The 21,871-nt window shown below is 34.6% G+C and overlaps 1 protein-coding gene across 1 annotated transcript in view; it reads left to right on the top strand.

Annotated features, from left to right (window-relative positions):
- LOC150097433 (uncharacterized) overlaps positions 1–21,871 on the top strand; it is a 364,972-nt gene that overhangs the window by 199,446 nt on the left and 143,655 nt on the right. The window contains exon 2 of the mRNA XM_090407059.1: positions 658–799. Coding sequence (XP_090263185.1) covers positions 658–799 — 142 coding nt within the window. The remainder of the gene's footprint in view (positions 1–657; positions 800–21,871) is intronic.

Raw genomic sequence — 21,871 nt, 5'->3', positions numbered from 1 at the left:
AGATCATGTGTGGGAGATTCAAGGTTTAGTCATCTCTGAAAGTTTAGATCTGACAAACACACATGTTCCACCATTCTTACAGAAAGAATCGTGTAAAATGTAGTAAGGACAATGTAGTTGGTGAATGCAGCTGTCAAGTACGAGTAGACCAGTTGAGGTTCAATGTGGAATAAGAGACCAGGTTTCGGTGATGCGCACGATGGTATATGTCATCAATGTTAATGCTGAGCGCCCTGGATATTAATGAAGTGGATGTGAAAATACTTTTTAATGGGATTTTGTTTATGTTTGGGGTATATATATATATATATATATATATATATTTTTTTTTTTTTTTAATTTTTGTTGTATTATAGATATTTTTCTGACTTAATCATGTGCATATTTAAGAAGAGTTACTAAATGAAATAAATGATAAAAACACACCTCAGTCGTTGAATTAAATTGCTTTCACATAGAATTGTGCATTCAATCTCTGTTGTTTGAAATAATAGTGGTTAGCATTCATAAATTTAGCTGAGTATTCATTATTAACATGAAGAAATATGTGCGATTTTAATTTTGATGTTTCTTTCTTTCAACTTTGAACACAATTTCATTCATTTTCATTCCAAGGAAATTCTGATTATAAAAAAAACATGTTTCATTGTTCTCTAGATACTTGCCAGTTTCCTCCACAGTGGACCGGCAGCTGGTTTCAGAAAGGGGTGCAAGATCCAATTCGTATCTATAATGGGACAATTTCCAACAAGGGAGTCTGCAGGCAGGTAGATGGTGACAAGTTTCTTATAGAAAACACGTGAGTATACCATATCGTTTATTGAACCCTATTGTTGCATACCGCATAAATATTGATCGTAGTTCGATGGTGAGAAAGCTATAATACAAAATCGTTGTGTGTTCATAAGTGGTTAGGGAGACCGAAGAAATTTGTAATGCATTTCTTGAAGAGTAGAGGTAGTCATTGGGTAAACAGTGTGAGTAAAGGTTTCGTATCCTAAAGAACAGAGGCAAATGGAATGATGGAAAGGGATTAGAAGTTGGTTCAATGAGTTTTGAGACAATGTGCACGGATGTTACTACTGACTGCTTGTGTTCTTATTTGAGTGTAGAAAAGTGGAGGAATGTTAGTAGCCAACTAGGAAGTAGCCCAAAAATATCCCCATAAAATGACATTATCAGAAAACAATTGACTGGAGTCGATTGTTTTCTCGGGATAACATGGGATAATCGATTTGGTAAACAACACTCAAATTATAATTAACATTTTCAGATGTGAAATCTAAAATGATTTGTTGATGTAATCGAATTTATTTCAATCTCTTGTTGATACTGCTAATTGACTTTGAAATTATTAAAATAATCTTCATGGAGATATTCAACATTCATTTTCAGACTTTCTCTGCAAACAAAAACTGACTCAGGTTAATATGAGTTCATTCATAATGAATGAATGAACTGTTACACATTCAACCACCGCAACATTTAGTTTGCACTTTTGGGTAACGTTTCCGCAACTGACGTATATCTTAGAAGGACGGTTACTAACTCCTTAACCTTGGGCTCATTTGGGAAGTCGTTTATTTCCGTCGGATTGCATATTTTGAATGATTTTTTTTCATCCCTGTGTCTCCTGTTTGCAAGACTCAGTTCAGTTATTCAAGGTGATTCATTCAGACCGAGATAGAAGTGCAGTACGTTTTGACGTCACTAATTTCGGGAAGTGATTAATAGTCATGATGAAAGACTCCGTAGCAGAACTTCCCGCATAGAGTAGAAATTTAATACTTGTAACTATTCTGAGTTAGATTTTAGTCCGTTACACACACACACACACACACACACACACACACACACACACACACACACACACACACACACACACACACACACACACACACACACACACACACACACACACACACACACACACACACACACACACACACACGTGCATGTAATTACCTAAAAATAAGTTCAAAGTGTCAGACTTTGCCATCACTCTCTCAACATAAAATAAACATTATCCTATTATTATATTATGGCCAAATAAAGTTTGTTTTAATCAACATAATTTTTTCTATGAGAAATCCTTAATCCTCTTCCAAGATCTGTTATCTTACGATCATTAGTATTCTCATGCAAAATTTCATGTCCTTTCTATTCAGCGAAGAAAACTCTCAAGCCTCCATTTAAAACCTCGATAACTTAACCTGAAAAATAAATATAGTTTCTCGGTTTACAGATTTATGTCTCTTAACTCAAGTATCTTTTCTTGATAAATCAGCTGTAGCGATACCGAAGAGATAGATTGAAAAGTCGGCCTGTTCGGTCGAGTAGAGCATAGTCACTCTCCAACCACTGCACGTTCGAATTAGTAAGAAGAGAAGAAGTGGATAAATGTTCCATTTTTGGTGTCTAGAGCAGGGTTTCAAGATTATGCAAAATAAATAACTAAATAAATAAAATAAATAACAAAATAAAGACACTTGGCAAAAACCTTAAAATCTTAGCAACACATGATAGCAGCATAGTGAGAGTCACCTAAATTTGCATTGGATTTCTTTTGTATTGTTTTGTTGGGATAAACGAGGCAGCCAATATGAAGTCACATGGATAAAAAAATAGAGGTTATAATCCAGTTATTTCTCTTACATTATTGTGTGTGTGTGTGGGGGGGGGGTGGATGGTGAATTCTGTGCATAAACACAATATAAATTGTTTTCTGTTTTGAAAAAGGTGAACAAAAATGTTGAGTGAATCTGTCTTGAATTGCATTATGTGGTTGATTTTCCTCCTTGACTTACAGGTTCTGGTGAATACACTTATCTATAGAAGGAAACCATTGATATGCTTTTCTTTCTTGAACAAAACAACTGGATAGCACTGCAAAGAAGAACAATGTTCCAAAGGAAAGAACAGAAGTAGTTTGAATGTTGAATGGATCAGAACACTGAGGCAAGTTTGCTTTATTTTGACCTCGATGACTGAGGTCAATAAAGCAACAATGGATGCATTATAGTCCAATAGATTTTTCATAAGTGTACTTTCTTCCTGTATGCTATCTCATTGAAGTTCAATGATCAGTCGTTTTTGGGAATCGGATGGACAAATGGGTGAGTATTCTCGACTATGCAAGTGGACTGCTTGCATAGTCGAGATCATGTCGACTGCTTATATGTTTGTTTTGTCGAATTTCCTGTTAATGACAGCATAGCAGATGTCATTTAGACCATGTGTTATCCACTTTACAGCGTCCATTCGATTGAGTATCAGTGTGTAGCAATTTGTGTTTAATATTTTTAAATAAGTCTCTCTCTCTCTCTCTCTCTGCGTGAGTGGGTGTTCAACTGCTGGTTCTCAAAGCATGTACAATCTCGACATTATAGGAGTATAGCATTGATTATATTTGAAAAACTACATTCAGAAATATTTTTGTGGTAGCTTTAATTCAAAATCCCCTAAAGCTATTTTCTCATTTCCTTCAACGAAAAAAAGCTGTTCGTTTTTTAGCTAACACTGCACCCTGTAATCGACAAATTACTCTTAGATGTATTTACTCTCAGTATCCTAGACTGTTCATTACAAACGCGATTGTTGGTTAAATAAGGAAATAAATGACAGATTAGAAGTTTTTACTGAAGATCTAAGGAATGATTTCTTATGGGTTTTTTTTCGTCGAAAAATCATGAAATATGTTTTGTCATAATAAACACAAACGAAAACTGAGATATTCTTCAGCACTTTTCCAGATACGGCAATCAAAAATGGAGTTAATTAAATTTCAACGGTCTGAAAACAATTCTGACTGCCTAGTTTGATTATTATCACGGCAAATAAAATAAGCCCATAAAGTATCCCGTATTACTTGTATTAAGCACACTTGTGTTCTTTTTACGATTGACTGCTTGGTAGCATGTTAACTGTCTAATATTTCCTTCGTATTGCATTGAGGGAAAATCTCTTCCAACTTTATATGAGACCGGATGTCTAAAGATGTCTCCCGTCACAGGATTTATACCCGGGCCGTCTTTCAAACGGTAGGTTGTGTCATGTCGACCTTGAGTCCTCGCTACAGAGATGCTAAATTTTGACACGAAGATGAATGCATTAGTAAAAAGAAATCATTATCAAAATAAGCTTGTTTTTAGTACCCTTGCTGAATAAACTAGCCATATTCGTTTGTACATGAAATCTACCCTCTGTCTTGTTAACAGTGTTTCGATAAACATATATATAATAAGATCAACATTAGCTAGATTTAAATTACGCAAAATTTACAACGGAAAATTTAATTTATTACGAATTTCATATTTTTTGACAAAAATGTGTGCAAGTTTTTAAATTTCATTTAATAATAAGGATCTATGCTTTTTATGTTATAGTTTTCTATTTTAATCTCTAAGATGAACATTTATATTAACAACATAAATGTTTATTTTTTATAAATGTAAAAATTTTATAATTAATACAACGAAACAATTTTTGAACTGAAGTGACACTCACAAACTCTATAATTGTTTTTTTTAAATATTTTTATATAAATTTTATATAATCTATTAAAATTATTTTTAATGGATACCACTGTCCTACGCATACCGGCCACAGAATTAAAACAGTTTATTTAATACGTTGTTGGACCTCCTTTAACCAGAATTACAGCATATGTGCGGTTTGGCACAAATTCCACAAAGTGTTCAGTTGCATCTACGTCTAAAGCATACCAGACGTTCACCAGACAGTACTTTAACTGGCTCAGATTTGACGGAAGAGGACTTTGCTCCCAGATCTGTTTATCTAACATGTACTATAGATTCTCAATGGGGTTCGGGTCCTGAAGGATAGCGGAAGTCGCTGGCAGGGTCGTTGAACCACTGCTGAACAATTCTTGCGCGATAGGCAGTAGCATTTTCGTCCATAAAAAGTCAACATTGCAAGATGGATTTAATGGGCAATAATCTTCAGATATTTCTTGGAGGGCACCTTACCTTCCAGAATATTAGGGGATTCGTTCCGTACCAATAGAACACACCATGATACCACCTCCAGAACCTTGAGGTGTGTTTACAAAGCAAGCTGGATTCATTTCTTCGTGGGGGCTCCCGCCAAACTCTCTCCTGCAGTAAATAGAACAAAGTGTGCTGTGACTCGGCCCATATGATTTATTTTAGAGTCTTCTAGTGTCCAATCGCAGTGTTCCTGATGCCACTGTAGACGAACTTTCCAGATCTTCACAGAAATCATTGGTTGCCGTATAGGCATGCGACTTCCAATATCGATCCTCTTCAATTTCCTGCACATAGTTCGGCGAGACGTGGGTCGGAAACAGTCTTCAGTAAAGGCTTCTCGATTGCTGCACACAGGAAGTTCTGTCTGTCCGTACAAGCTTTCTCAGACGACGGCGATCTCTTTCCTGACACTGTCTTAGGACCGCTGCTGCGCCGCTTTTTTTCCCCCACTGATTCAACACCCGGAATAGCTCACCTTACGAGAACCCAGTCAGCTCTTCTGTGTTTAAAATCGTGGCTTCAGCCAGACGGGCATCCATAATAAGTTTTAGGGACCTTTATCGAGCTCTAATGATCCTTTTTCTTTTTTTTGTATTGTTATCAACACTATTGACGATTACTGACCAGGAGCATTCTTAAATAGTTGCCTAAAACACATGGTGAAGCACGTGACCAAGTATTTTGCATATACGCTGCGTAACTGGCATCTACGGACAGTGCATAACTGAATTTCTAATTCAGTGGCCGGCATATGTACATTATTCTCATCTTATGGTTTTCTAATTAAAAATTAGCAAAAATATATATTATTATTATTATATATAAGAGGCTTGAGTTCCCCTCTTAAAGAAAGAAACTTCTGCAAATAATTTCGGTATTCTCCCCCCCCCCCACTAATTTTATTTCAAAATTACTAATTTTGAAATAAAATTAGTGGATATAACATGGGCGCAGTCTTTAGTCCCTGTATGTGAAGAAGATGTAGTTTCCCTTTTCCTCTTCTGAACATATTATCTTACTATTAATACACTTTTCTTAAACACAATGAGAATCAAGCATTTCTCGTCTCTCGCCCCCCCCCTTCTAAAAGTGAAAAAAGGTGACGCGAAGCATTTCATAAGGAATGATAGTTGGGTTCATTCCAAAAACTATACCCACTATCAACAGTATTCTGATAATATCTTCAAAGAGGCGTATTCACGGTAATATGAACCACAGTAGTCAATGAAGCCGAAATAAAATAATGCTATGGAGACAGAATAAAAATATGTTGAGTTAGATGGAGTTTCGATGTTGCTCATATTTCTCTCTGCGTTGACATTGTCTACAATTTCATTTCTCTGATGCGCAGAAAAATAATAAAATGTAACTTCAAACAGTTATCTGAATATAAAAAGCGAACCGAGCATTCACCCATTTAGAACAACATCCTTAAAGTAACGAAACATGAAAGAAGTGTGCCCACTTATCCCACATTGCAAACTGCACATCGGTCATTCGTCTGATCTCCATATCCGTTTTACACCACTTAATATTGACTGACTGATAAAGAACTGCCTATAGTTTGAAATAAAATGGAAGTAGCTAAGGAATCGCAGTGTAAAATTCTTATGTCTCTGTTCCAATCATCTCTTCAGGACTTGCATTATTTCTCTTTCTCTCTCGCTTTCTTACCCACTTCACACTCAGCCTACCAATAAGATGCCTGTGCCCTGGATTCGAGGAAAAAGGAGAAACAACCACACCAATACTGCAATAGTTAAATAACAAAACAAAAAAGACTCATTTCTCATTTTAAATACTCTTCTTTTAGTAGTGGACACTAGGGGGCAGTAGAAAGCAAAGTTTCCGTTTACTCAAGACGTCGCAGTTTCCTTACATCCTGCAAAACGACAAATAAACACAAATAAATGTAAGGTGGGATCCTAATGGCTTTCTAAGAGTTGTCAGCCGGAGAGCACAGACATACATTATGGATAGGTACGATCATCAATTTGGATTTACTACAGGGCCGTGGCATTTCTCGTGTTCCTAAAGGGAACGCTAGGCTTAAGAGGGTTGCTATTGAGCTCCTGTAAATCACCTGTCTCGGCATATTTTTCGTATTTCCTTCACTGTAAAGGCTTTTGTTTTCAAAAGAAACATTAGCGAGGTTAGAACAGTTCCTTTTCGTGGGTTTTTTTCGGTTTTCTTTTCGCTAGTCTGCAGAGAAGCTAACTTTCCAACAGAATCTGCATCGTTAGCAGTCAGTTAAATTGAAGGAAAATGGGATTAGATTTTTGTCACGTAGAATAGCTCTTAAGAAAACCATTTTATTACTCACTTTTTGACTACTATTTGCAGTTTCGTTGTCAGTGATTTGATTAGTTTTTCTTTGCATCTTCTCTGTCCCGTCCCTGTGATTTCATTACGCTAGTAAAAAAAAAGTCTACATCATTTTTCATATTGTGCGCATTCCGTCATTATCCTGGATTCTTGATTTCATTTGCACAGTGAATACTCCTCTCATTGTTGGTGCTGGCGTGCTGATTTTATTATCTCTGCTCATACTATAAATACTGTGTTATCGTGACGTGGTTAACTTTGCTTGTCCACTAAGTGTGACATTCCAGCTATTGTTCGTATAGTATTCTAGCTTTCAGAGCGACTCACGATACCCTATTTCATTATTTTCACTGCTGGCTTTTGTTAACATATTCGAATAGGACGTTTTATAATATAGGATTAATTTTTTTTCATACATAAAGAAACTAATAGCATTTGTCCCTCTAGATGAATGATATTTTTTCGTTTGTCTGTTTTATTTGTTCGTCAGCATAACGAAGAGCGTAGGATTAATTGCATATTTCGAATTAACTCACGAAGGATTTAAACAGCCTGTCTTGTCTGAAAGAAATTTAACGATGGTAAACGTTCCACTTTCCCATAAATACATAAGAAATACAATAAAGTAATACATATCTGGAACTCGGTGTGCGTGCTAACGAACGCTGTCATTTTGTATTATTTATGCATACGATCTTAACTTAATAAAGCGATGCCCAATTTTATTGGAACTTTAATTCATTATCAGTGGATTTATATCAAGGGATCCAATTTGCTTGTATTTTAACTCAAACTTATTTTAAATACACTGAACATAATTTAGAATGGGCTATATATATATAATGTGTTTGAATACGTAACTCTTTTAGATGACCTCCCCCCCAACACACACCAACACACTTGGATTTTGGTGATACACTAAGGTTACTGAATATTTTAATCTAACTCACTGATTATTATTATTATTATTATTATTATTATTATTATTATTATTATTAAGTGAAACCTCCAGGAGTCAGGAACTCATCGATGGAGTACTACATACTATACGCACCAGCTATTATACTTGTTCTTGAATTCATTCACACTGCTTACACAAACAACATCCAATGGCAATCCATTCCAGTCACGCACCACTATATGAGAGAAAAACTTGATCTCACCCCTTCCTGGTGGCATTCAATCTCAGCTTCCAAGGATGTTCTTTTGTCGTTTCTCCACATTCCATAGAATGAAAAATTCCATCAACTGAAATCCTGTATGACCTTTTCAGAAGTTTATAAGTGTTAATCATGCACCCCTCTTTCTCCTGTTTGCTAGTGTCTGCAGTCTACAAATTCTCAATCTGTCATCATAATCAGTATGGGTCTTATCAAGGCCTTGTAGTCAAAATGACATCCTTATCGTTACATAAACAAAGTTCGTTTCAACATTGCAATTATCTTTTGAGTTCTATTTGCAATCCTTGTTACATGGTCCCTGAACCTCAATTTCTTATCTACTAACACTCCAAGATCCTTAGCCTAATCAGTTTCTTCTAGCATAATCCCACAATATAATACGATACTGGATATCTAATCATTCCAAAGTGCATAACTTTACATTTACTGACACTGAACTGACACCGATTTTCCCATGCCCACAATTCCAACCTATTCGAATCATTCTGATTACCCTACCTATCTTTGTACCATCAGCAAATAACTGTATGTCGCTTGTCAAATACTTCCCAATGTCATTAATATACAGATAGAATAACAGTAGACCAAGGCCTTGTGGTACACCGCTTATGAGAGGAAAAAGTAGCAATCTCTAGAATTTTGGGGAAATTTTATTTAATTTATTGGTTATTTCTGTTAAGTTCAGAGCAGCTAATATAATTATATTAAAAAATAGAATGAAAATAAAAAAGGAATAAAAGCAGAAATACTAGGAGAGATACAGTGTGGTAAATTAAAACTTTTCCAATAAAAAAAATAAAAAGAAAAGAAAAAATCACTTGTTAAAGTTTTATAAGGTAGTTTTATATTTTAGAAAAATAACTCAACATGTTTACTTTAAGATAATTTTACTATACATGAAGATCTATCTGAAAAACAAGCATTTCTTTCTCATGCAAATCACTTAAATATACCGTGACTTATGGAGATACGTGGTAGATATCGAATACTAGGCAAATAAGCAAATTATTTTACCAACAACAGCTAAACAGGTCTTTTTACCAGATATGTGTCATATAAGGAGAATTAAATTAGAACTTTATTTAAAAATCTGGAGAATCGTTATAAAGTAATCACTATATTGAAATTTAGATATAATAATCATAAAAATCACTCTTTATGAAATCTAATGTAATTTTTATTCATGCGATACATTCAATTTGCATTATGATATCTCCAATCACATTCGCTTATTAACATCACATAATTTTCGACCTGCTGAAAGTGAAGTTCATTTTGCCTGTTGTATTTCGCAAGTTAAAATTTACATATTTAGTTTTTGAGACATTCAGACTGAGTTTGTTTGACTGGAACCAATTTGTTACTTTCAAAAGATCAGCATTCACGATGGTTTTCATTTGTTTGGCTGTGTCTGTAGAGAAAATTAGTACATCTGTAAAAGTATTTATTTTACTGTTAATTTAAGATTGCAGAAGTCATTGATATAAATATTAAATAAAATTGGTCCAAAGACGGATCCTTGTGATACACCACAGTTTACTGTTTTGGAGCTGCTATAGCTGTTGTTTATTTTTACAATTTGTGATCTGCAAATCGTATTATGTATGGCATTTAAGTAATTTTTGATCCAGTTTAGAGCAGTACCTCGTATTCCTATGACTTCTAATTTTTTTATTAAAATTTCATGTGATACAGAGTCAAAAGCTTTGTGTATATCTAGAAATACTGCTAATGTAGTTTACGTCCATGAAGGGAGGTATAAACTGTGTTTGTGAAGTTCAGTAAAGCATGTTCTGTGCTAAACTTTTGCCTGAACCCAAATTGATTCTTTGAAAAGAAGTTGTTTTTGTCCAAAAATTTTACGAGTCTTATTTTTACCAATTTCTCTAATATTTTCGAAAAGAGTAGAAGGGAGATCTATCTGTAATTTTTCAAGTTATTTTTGTTTCCCTTTTTGTAAATAAGTACAACTACGGCTTTCTTACAATCTGATGGAAACGTGCCTGTCATCAGTGATAAGTTAAAAATATACATTAGGGGTTTCATAATGTACATTTGGCATTCTTGCACAATGCTTGTGTTAATACCATCGTATCCTAAAGTTTTGGTTGTTTTTAGGCTAGCTATAACACTTTTGATTTCGTTTTCACAAGTGGGAAAATATATATATATTGAGTTATCAAGTTTCTTCAGAGTGCAATTCTGAGGGGTGGGTTTAACATTTTTCAGAATGCTTTCACTGACCGTGGCAAAATGGTTATTGAATTCTTCAGCTAATCCTCTGTCTATATTTTCTCTATTCCTATCGATATCTTTAAGTATGGGGAAGTTTTGTTTGTGTGTATCTTTGCCGATTAATTTATTCACAAACTTCCATTGTTTTCTGGGGTTTCCTTGGCATTTTAGGAATTCATTTCTGTAGTATTCGTTTTTACTTTCTTTTAATTTGTGAGGTATTAGATTTCTATAGTACTTAAAACTGTGTTCATAATATTGATTATGCGAGTATTTTTTAAACTTTTTATACATTTTATCTCTAATTTTTATGTAGCGTCTGATTTCCTGTATAATCCAGGGCTTTGTTTCTTTAATTTTGTCTATTATTTTAACTTTAATCGAGAATTGTATTTTATTGTTCAATATTGCAATAAATTTATTATACGAGGTATCAATATTTGTTTCCGTCGTTATATCTTCCCAGGAGACAGTACTTAAGTTACGTATCAATACTCTGGAGTCAATTATTGTGTAGGGAATGGTTTTCGGTTGTACTATCTTTGTGCTGTACATGCACATACACTTTATGTATGTTCATGTACAGCACAGAGTGATCCTCAAAGAGTTGGTGATCCGCAAGAGGTTGGCGCAGAACTGCTGCTTGGATTTTGTTTCCACTTAAAGTTCTCCCGAATGCATGATCTAGACACGTTCTCCCACCATTGAATTCTCTCGTGGGGACATTAATATATTGTTCGAGTCCATGCATGGCAAGTAGATCTAGATAATTTTGAGAGGATCCGCTATTCCTCAGCAAGTCAATATTCATGTCTCCAATTATGAGAACATTGTCACTTATGATCTCATCTAGACTACACTCGAGTTCTTGTATAAAGTTGGACTCTGTGTAATAATGCGACCTATATACAGCCATTATATATACATTATGATGTTCTAAATATAAATTGACATTTTCAGCTGTTTTCATTTTTATGTTAGTGATGTTATTAACAGATATGGAATTTCGGATAAAGATAATTATTCCTCCAGATTTGTTATAATTTCTACATTGATAATAATTTTAAAATCCGCTTAATTGGTACAGATCAATTTCTTTATAACCCCAGTAGGTGGCACAGAAACTACAGAGAGGTATTGAAAATTGGGAGTACGTCCTCTGAGAAATATCAATTCACTTCCTCCCTAACTGTTTACTTATTCCGCAATACACTACTGTATAATTATTCCTAAGCATCTTGGTAATAAACCAATAGTCTATATCGAATCCGACTGAGCTTCAGAGACTCTTTTGCATATAGTGAAGTGTGATATTTAATTAGCGTTTCAGTAATTTTTACATTAAACATCAAAAAATCACTATATTTTTGTTCACTTGTTGTTTTGTGTTTTAGAGATTTTTTTTTAAACAACAAATTTCTACACACACTTCAAAACTTGTTTTATTTAACAAAGGTCTTGAAAAGTCATCTGCTGATTTTAATGTTTCACCTCCAATCGAGTGTTGGCCTCTGGAGGCTAGATATTGATCGCGATAGAACCTTATTCCCTTCTTGGCCATGTTTCTTGCAAATATCCACTTCCAATAAGAGTGATTTGAATGAGAAGAACTAAAAACAAGTTACAACAACAACAACAACAACAACAACAAAAAAAAAAAAAAACAAGGCGAGAGACTTTCTGGTAGAAGTAGGACGAACATAGTTACATTTAAGATGATTTCTTTTATTTTAATTTCTTTTGCAAGTTAAGAAAAATTGGGTCGCATAAATTTGCATATTCTTTTACTGGGTGCTTCTATTCCCAATTTTGAGGAACCAATAAAATTTCGTTGTGCATTAATCTTATTTGATAACCTATGATCTCCTATGAATGTATGCCTCTTTTTCCACTTAATTTAAACCAATGAGTAAAGTTAAAACATTGGTGGTAGAAAGGCAACCACCTTGGATGCACAAAACCTTTATAAACCTTTGGCGTGCACTGTTGGAGTTTGGATTCTTTTAGTTGCGTTATATATTAACAGTACATGTCTTAAATCGTAAACATTTAGTGATCAATCCCTTTATAATATACAGTAATATTTAACTGTCTTTTTTCTTTTTTTTTTCGTGCTTTCTTATTACTTTCTCTGTTTGTGATGCAAAAGAAACAGGACGCTTACGATTAATTATAGTAGTGTATTACGGAATAAGTGAACAGACAGCGAAGGATATTAGCTGATATTTCTCAGAGGACGCATATCCAATTTTCAATATCGCCACCTAGTGGATGTTATGAGAACAAGTCTGAACAAATATATATGATAATTAAGTTTACAATGTATCCCTGAAGATGCGGACTAACGACCTTCGTCCCTGCTCGGTGAGACACATTCGCGCGAGCAGTCACCACGTCCTCTTTTCTTTGCACTGCACGAGTCTCTCTAATCGCTCTCTCCCGCAGCGTTTCATAGGTCATTAGCGGGCAGGAACGTCGCTCAGGATATGCACCATATACCGGCACGTGGGGTTGTGTGTATGGAGAGGGGAAACCACTAAAAATCCTCTTTTCTTTTCGAAGAGGAGATTCTGCATCTCGGAACAAATGATAATAGCCAGAAGACATCTAACATATTTATGTAATGGGTGTACAACAGAGAGCCCTTTATCTCGTACAAATAAAGCCATTCATTTCTCCCCTAGCGGCGGTTAATGGAGTTGTAACCATAGTGGCTGTTTTCTGCTGTTACATTATTCGTAAGAGAGTCTACTTGCTCTTCTGGAATTTTTCTCGTCACTTGGATTATTTTGCTTTGTGTCTGAATAATATTCCAACGGTTTCGCTGTTAATGACTATGCTTTTAACTATTTCACTCTAATTTCTTATGTCATTTCTATCAAGCACCTTATGTATATATTTTTAGTTATTTAATCTAGAATCATCAGTGTCGAATGGATCTACAAAAAAACTGAAGAGGACAGAGTCCAATTTTTGCTGCACTTATCACAATGTTTTGAAACTTCAACTATGTTTAAAAAGCAATTTTTTTTTTTACTTTGGACATATAAAAGTATATAAGAAATAATATAAAGTTTCTTTTCTAATTTGCAGAAATGCAAAACTACAAATTCAACAAAAATATAAAAAAAAAATATTTTCAAAAATTTACTTTCCTTGCTTTCTGCTATGCGAAAGCATCTATGTTTGATCGCAGTTTTTACCATATCGCCATTTTCATTGTAATTTTGCATATTTTTATTTCATTTTCTTTACCTTCAACCTATAATTTTGATTCTTATTTCGTTTTTGTCTTCACACTGAATTGTCGCCAAGGTAAATGCCTCCTGCTTTTTCCCCCTGAATCCTTTCCCAAGAATCATTGTGATATGCATAAATTATGACAATATCCAAAGTGTAATTCATACCGTGGGTGAAACACAACTGAAATAGAAATGACACTGATGACTGTTATACAGTATTTCGTACAATACGTGTGTAAGTACTTTTTTGTAAGTACTATTTGAAGTACTTATTAATTGTAAATACTGTACTTATTAATTGTAAATACTGTACTAATTAAACCTACAGTGCATAGCAGATTTCGAAGATAAATAATTATCGGGATGAAAGCCTTGAAAGAGAACAATAACAAGACTTAGTGAACTACTTTTATGCGAAAATGTTGAATATTTTAAATCTTATATTCGGTAATACTATTTAGTATCTAATATTCACCAAAATGAAGCATTTATTGAGTTTCGTGGAATAGATAGTTTATATGTTTATGTCCCATTTCCTTGTTGGACTACGTTGGAATAACACCTAATGCTTATTTTAATATTCAGTATTATAACATTCTGGTGGAGACAACTGCTTGTTTACAACTATGCTTTGGTGTATCGTGTGAGCCATTTTCATAAGAACTAAGTTAATGTTGTAAGTTACTTATAGACTAATTCTATATGCGTTTTTTTTGTCTAATGATTTTAGAGATAATTGCACAAACCATCCATCTTTTCATCCATTGATGTTGTAATCTGACATTATCCTTTCATTACGGTTTTTTCTGTTATAGAATATTTTTTTCTTACGTCTCTGAATTGAGCAATTATGCAATGCAACTTTCCGGCGCACTTACCGAACAGGAATTTTGTAATAAAAAAAAAAAGAACGGTGTTGCCTGTCGACTCGACATTCACAAACATCAATGCTAAACCACATTCTGAAGGTTGGAGATTCAGTCCATTCTGTCAGCCTTTGGTTAGAAGGACCCAGATTCGAATTCTGTCTAGGACGCGAAGAACCTTTAGAGGAGTTTTTGAAGTGTAGGTGAGTTAACCAGTCTCATACGGTGGTGGCAAAGAAATTCAGATTTTTCACCCATAATGTCTTACTGGCCAAACGTGCAAAACATTTTTCCAAGATAATACTCTGGCTTCATAGCCTTAGCTGCTACTGGTGTATACCCAAAAGCAACAACAGCGACAACCACTCTGTCACCAAAGATGACGTCACACAATTTGCTATCACTAAATGCACAAGAAAAATATCTGCTTTCATAGATAAAAATAGGATGTGAGATTTGTTTTTATCTCCACCTCGCACATGAAGAAAAAGTTGTGTGATTTATCCTGCATTTAATGACGTACGTGTATTAGTGTTAGATAGAGAAAAAAAGCTTAAAACAAGAACAGTGATAAACATCACTGTTCTTGTTGGAAGCATTTTTTTAAATATGTATTCAATAAGCAAGGCGGAGGTTCGCAGTGGGTGATGAAATTCATCTTCCACTTAAAGACAAACCTCTATGCTGATGGGATTCGAACCTACAGTCTGTTGGCTGCAGAGTAGATGCGCTATTCACTCGGTCAACCGCTCATGCATCCTTTGCTAAGCAAAATCCTCATATTAATAAGGATTTTTTTAGTTTTATTTAATACAATGTTGAATTTCTTTATAGGATATTTGTTAAAAGTTCAGTTGGTTGATTAGTTACAATTACGAGGAGATAGCTGAGACTATGAGGAGTCTATTATTTATTATTTTTATATTATTAGTATATCAATACCATGGGTTAGCCAAGGCTTTTTTTCCTCTGTTTATTACTTTATTTTCCTCTATTTTTGTATTTTTACTTATTTCTTATATAATCCGAAAATTCAACTTTAGAAACCAAACACGGAACTTTTTTCAAGCCACTGCAGGTCTCCAATAAGTCAATCAAAACCATCCATGCCCGGATTTGAACAAGCATCGTGTAGGAGTGGATATGTTAACCATTCGGTCAACTAGACCTTCGAGCGGTAAGGCTTAGTTTTACATATATTACACATTTTTGTATGAAAATTTCACCCATGAAAACCAACATATAATAGATTAGTACCGTTGGCGGACTAAGATAATCCGGGAATATTCATTATTTTTTTTTTTCAGAAGACAAAGTTTCATAAAGAAACCTCTGTCAGAGTCCTACAGGTCACTCAACTTAGCTTAAAACACTAATAAAAAATCTTTGTATTCTTTACACGATTCGATTCTGTTTTTTTCTTCTTCTTAAGGGAACATTATCGTTTTTCTAACTGTTTCAGGAGGTTTTCTTAAACGATGTCGAGTCATTTCTGGTATTCCGTCACTGGAAAGATTAAAAATGTGGTGGGATGGAGAGATTAAATTACTTAGGTTATTAAACTCAAGACCTCAGTCTAAACCGAATTCACTTAAATACAATGTCACCTTCCAAATAGCTTTTATACTTGCGCCGTATATAAAACTTCTCCTTCGATCGACTCTAATAAAGAATTTGAGTTCGAAGAGAGAGAGAGAGAGAGAGACTCTGTGTATGTGTGTGTGAGAGAGAGAGAGAAAGAGAGAGGTGCGTTGGAAAACTGACTCTTTAAGGAGGTGCTCACCACTTGAAAAGCAGTTGAGGCTACGGAAGAATTTGTGCGTTCAAGAGAACTGTAAGAGATAGCTATGTCCTTCCTCTCTTTTTCTTTTCTCCAACTCGAAATACGATCCTTGTTTGTGATCTCGCAGTTCATTAAACCATTGACGGAAATCAGTTGAGAAGAAACTTAAGAAGCTACCTGTCTCCTCCAAAAAATAAGACGACATCGATCTGAAGGAATTCAATAAAAGCGCGTGTCGTACCGGAAATGAGCGCAGTTCTTTCAAAAAAACACTCCGCAGCGCAAGCTTAGCTAAAAGAAAAACCATTGGACACGGACATATTGTGTTTTCCACCCCTGCTTTTCTGTATTCCCTTCCCTGCACACGAATGCCACCCAGAGTTTGTGCTCTGTGTAAGTGGATAGATAGGCTTAACATTCACAACCGTCAGTGAGGGTCATTTAAGACGGTATGTCAAATCCACGAAAATTTAAGAAGTATCTCCGCTGGGAGCGTTGCTTTGACCAATGGACTTTCTTAAATTTTGTGATTCTGCTTGTGGGAAATTTCATGCTTCCTTTTCTTTGTCAGATGCGCACCCGGTTTCGTCTTCATTAAACGTCGTCGACAGATGCTAAGAATAAAGCACGAAAAGTAAGTGGAGTGGATTAAGAAATACTTTAGCCTGAAAAGAAATTGATGCATTTTATTCACTTCCGCACGCACGCAATCCCTTTTATATTTGGTCCCTTTGCCCTTCTTCCTCTCTCTTTCTCTCTTATTCATTGTAAGCCAGTTACATACTCGGACAAAAGGGGGGACAAGATAAATGAAAAATCGAAGCATTGCAGGGTATCTCTATTCCACATTACATACACGAGGGCAATGCAGGCATTGTTCGCGAAGTAATTCTCTGAAAAGTGGCTACTTTATCCCTTCTCCCCCTTGCAAGGTATTCGAATGGATGTTGTTCTTTGATTACAACCATCGAAAGTTAATAGAGCTTAAGCGTAACCCATATACAGCGTCATTTCTGATTTCCTTTTTCTTCTCGGAAGTTATGAAAAAAAAGTTTAAAAAAATCATAGGAAATAAGTTTCTAAAATAAAACTTCACGAGTGTTCAGATTAGATCCATTCACTCTACGTAAAATGAATCCGCGAGTTCAAATTTTCCGATAGGTAAAACTAGTGGGTTATTTTCTGAATTTATTTTTAAAGATAATTCTCGCATTATCTAATTATATTGTACAATCACCCTATTTCTTTTCTGAGGCATTTTTTTCCATAAAATAAACCTATGTACGTTTAACTGTTGTAGTTTAACTTAGAAATAAGATTTTGTAGAAAAATCAATTCTTTTCAGAAAGGAAAAACTTTTATGAAAGTTTTGAAAAGACTGACGAATGCTGTTTCTTATCTTACTCGAAATCGCCGCAGTACCGAAACGTGTTCAAATACAGTTGCGAAATAATGCATCTTGGGAACCTTCGTAACTAAACAACCTTTTTTTTATGGCGTTGACCAGAACGGGTTGAGTGGTTCAAACCCAACAATTTCCTGAAATAATTTTCTCCTGTTCAATTTTTGTTGTTGTTGTTGTTGACGGCGCAGTTCATGACACGTCTGGGAGTGTTAGAAATTCCTTTCGGAGATCTGAACATAGCCTGGAAAATTGCCTTTGATCGTCCAAATAATCTGTCTGTTACTTCGAGTTGGCTGTGATATTTATAAACTTGTAGTGCTATAATAAAAGCTGTTCATTTTCAAGAACGTGTTTTATCTTCACACATAGGCAGTGGTTCAACGAAAATGATACTTTAGAGCAGCACCGTGACATTCAATTTTTTTTCGACGTTGATATAAAAGAAATATGATTCATGAAGAAAAATTAAAACTGACCTAAAGCATTCATCGATAAGCGCTTTCTAATATTAGGTTAGAGGGGGGGAATATATTTTGACTCTGAACCTAATTCCAGCAAATGATTACTCCTCCCCCATCTTCAGGAAGCAAGCGTTAAGAATGACCGAATGCAAGGTTCGTCATGGGATTTTTTTTTTTTTTTTTATTGAAAGAAACAAATAACTATCGGAATTGAAACATTTTGGTTGAAAGGTTGGAATATTATATTAGTATATGAGTGCGATACAAACTCGTCTGTAATATCTCTGAAAAATACATATATCATTCATAGATTTCGCCGCTTGCAGAAAAATATATAACCATATTAACCTAATGTCATGTGACTACCGTGCGATTTTTTCACGGTGAATAATGTGATACATTATTGCATTTTCTGATCTCTGGGAATTAATGCGATATTTGAAGGCTGCATACCTGCTGTAAACTGAATGGTGATCTCACACCAAGAGGCAAACATCACTTTAGAAACTCAAATTAACTCAAAAGGAAAAGCGCGGTTGAAGTAAAAGACAAACTTTCTGGCCTGTTTACACAGAAGAAGGAACATAAGGATTTAAATATTGTAACTAAGCAAGTATATTAGTTGTTGAAAGTTTTTCAATTGGTTATATTATAAATTAAAGATATCAAGAAATTATATACTTGGTTTAATCCATTATCTAAGTGTAAGCAAACAAAGTTTGCGCCTGAAGTATCTTTCAGGTCTGGCGCAACTTGTTTCAAAGGTAGTATAATTTCTCATCACTTGCCTTAGTATCCCATAATGCAAAGCACATCTCCTTGCGGACATGTATAATGCTATGAATTAAGGGAAGGATCACCGTCCAGATCGGTTTCGACCTTTATTGAGGTCTCATCAGTGGGATCCAGACCCATAGGTGGTGATACTTAAGGTGAAGTAATGGAGAATTCATATTTTACTATATGAGTTGCCAAAAGGTGTCACACCTTCTGTGGACTCCCTGGGGGTGTAAAGTAATAATAAAAGGTATCACACCTTATTATTAAAATACTCTGGATTAGAGATAGATAGTTGTTGAAAGTTTAGCATTGCTCATAGTATAGCATAGCATTATACATGTCCGCAAGGAGATGTGCTTTGCATTATGGGATACTAAGGCAAGTGATGAGAAGTTATACCACCTTTGCCACGAGTTACCCCAGTCCTGAAAGATACTTCAGGCACAAACTTTGTTTGCTTACACTTGGATAATGGATTAAACCAAGTATATAATTTCTTGGTATCTTTAATTTTCAAGTATGAAGTATGTTAGTATAATAAGGTCAATCTGAAGACCAAGAAAAACAGTACAAAGACCAATTGTAATGAATATTATCACAACAGATGCACAACCCCTAGGGTTAGGTCTTTATCTGGTGAAAGATGGATATGATCTTTTTAATTTCGCTATCAAAGGGTGCTAATAGCATATTAGAACATTGGTTAACTATCTCCTCCAGAAACAAGTTTTCAGAATGAAAATCTCTCTCTTCATTTTACCTCTTATTCCATCAAATAATTCCATGCTATTCCAGTTTTTTTTTTTTTACTGTGCATTATGTCCGTTACCTTGTAGCAACAGCAGGATAACCGGGATACCTATCATGCAATTCTTTGTGCAGAAATGATAATATATTGTTCAGTTAGTGTACAAATAAATTTGCTAACAAGCAGCTTGTTGATAATTTCCGATAATGAAAATATTCGCTACCCAGAAGAAAATTTTTGAAATAAAGCTGAAATTAAATTTCTGAACTATATTAAATATTATAAATCAACAAGAAAGAGTCATCGTAGGTTAGATTCGTAAATGTTAAAAACGTTAACAAATGACACTATAAAAAACTACACATAAATATAGCTTTAGTAATTAAAAATAAAGTTATTTAATTTCCATTCCTTAATTAAAATCCTAATTAAAATCATTTCTGCTATTTTAATTTTTGATCTGTTTTAAGACCATTATTTTTCATCTTTTATTTATCAACGGAATTCGTTTATAATCTTGTTCCTTTTTTTTCTGACATAAGACTGATCCTATTTATATGCATTGACGCACAACCACAGAGTAAATGCCAATTTATTGCTCATATCCATGATAAAAGCAAGTAGTAGCCCTTTCATCATGGGGTACGTCATAGCTTCTGACTCCCTCAGAGAGGCGTTATAAAGCAGTCTGTGGGAGTCAGTTCACCAGATGTTGGAAGCTCTTCACAGAGATGATGGACCACAGACGCTGCATCTCCTCTAGCACTTATCTCGGACTCTTGCTAATCCCTATGGCGAAAGTGTTGTTTTCCACATATAATCAGTCGGATTAAAACCCTGCTACCGAACAGGATTAAATGTCATACCATTCCACCCATGCTCCTAAAACTATTCTCGAATGGTCTAGGTCTCGTAGCATATCATCGTCATGAATAATTTTGCTGGAAGTAACCACTTCAAATAAGAAAAGAGTGGGCATAAGAGGAAGCTCCTGATCGCGAAGATGACGCAATATCAATCTTTCTAAAACCCGAGGTATTAGGAATAGGCTATCTAGAAACCAGGTAACCCTATAAAACCACCCCAAATTGCCAAAGGAATTAAGACTTTTCACAGCTATCTGCTCCATTCTAGATTAATTTTCTTGGTGCATGCTACTGTTAGCAGATAGCAGATTTATTTATGCATGGATGACTGTCTATAAAAGTTACGCGAAATGTTTTTTTTTAAATAGTGCGTAATTAAGAAACATACAGTATAATAGGTTAATTGTAATATCATAATTTTGAACTATAAAAAACAATATTTATTAAACAATATTATGCAAACAATAAGATATTATTAGTAAATAAAAATCACATACAGTAATAATAGACTAGTTAGTTATAGAGAGTTATGTATGTTAAATATATATATTAAAATCTGTTCTTAATGCTTCCTACTAAACTTGAATGATATATTCTTCAAAACGAAATAAATTTGTATTTTCTTTGATTATTTCCATATTCCGTATGATTTTTTCCATACAACGGAATATGGAAAATAATTATGAAAATCAGTATTTCATCAACTCGATTTTAAAAGAACCTGTGATATTTAAGATATCTCTCTCTTCGTTTGTCGTGCATTTGCAGTTCATCAGAAGACTTTCATTAGAATTTTTTCCAAGACGTTCTAGATGACGAAGTGAGTTATCCTAAGTACAGAGTTTATCTCTTGAAGACTCAGGTTTTTCATCACTAAAAATGGGCAAGCCAGCGAGAGAGAGAGAGAGAGAGAGAGAGAGAGAGAGAGAGAGAGAGAGAGTACACATAGTTAACATACGGTTAGAAACTT

Source organism: Typopeltis vanoorti, chromosome 17 (assembly GCF_054136105.1).
Source record: "Typopeltis vanoorti isolate ZY-2024b chromosome 17, IOZ_Tvanoo_1.0, whole genome shotgun sequence".
NCBI classification, from domain to species: Eukaryota; Metazoa; Arthropoda; class Arachnida; order Uropygi; family Thelyphonidae; genus Typopeltis; species Typopeltis vanoorti.
Note: the sequence above shows the minus strand (reverse complement) of the source record. Positions and strands in the feature narration are given on the sequence as shown.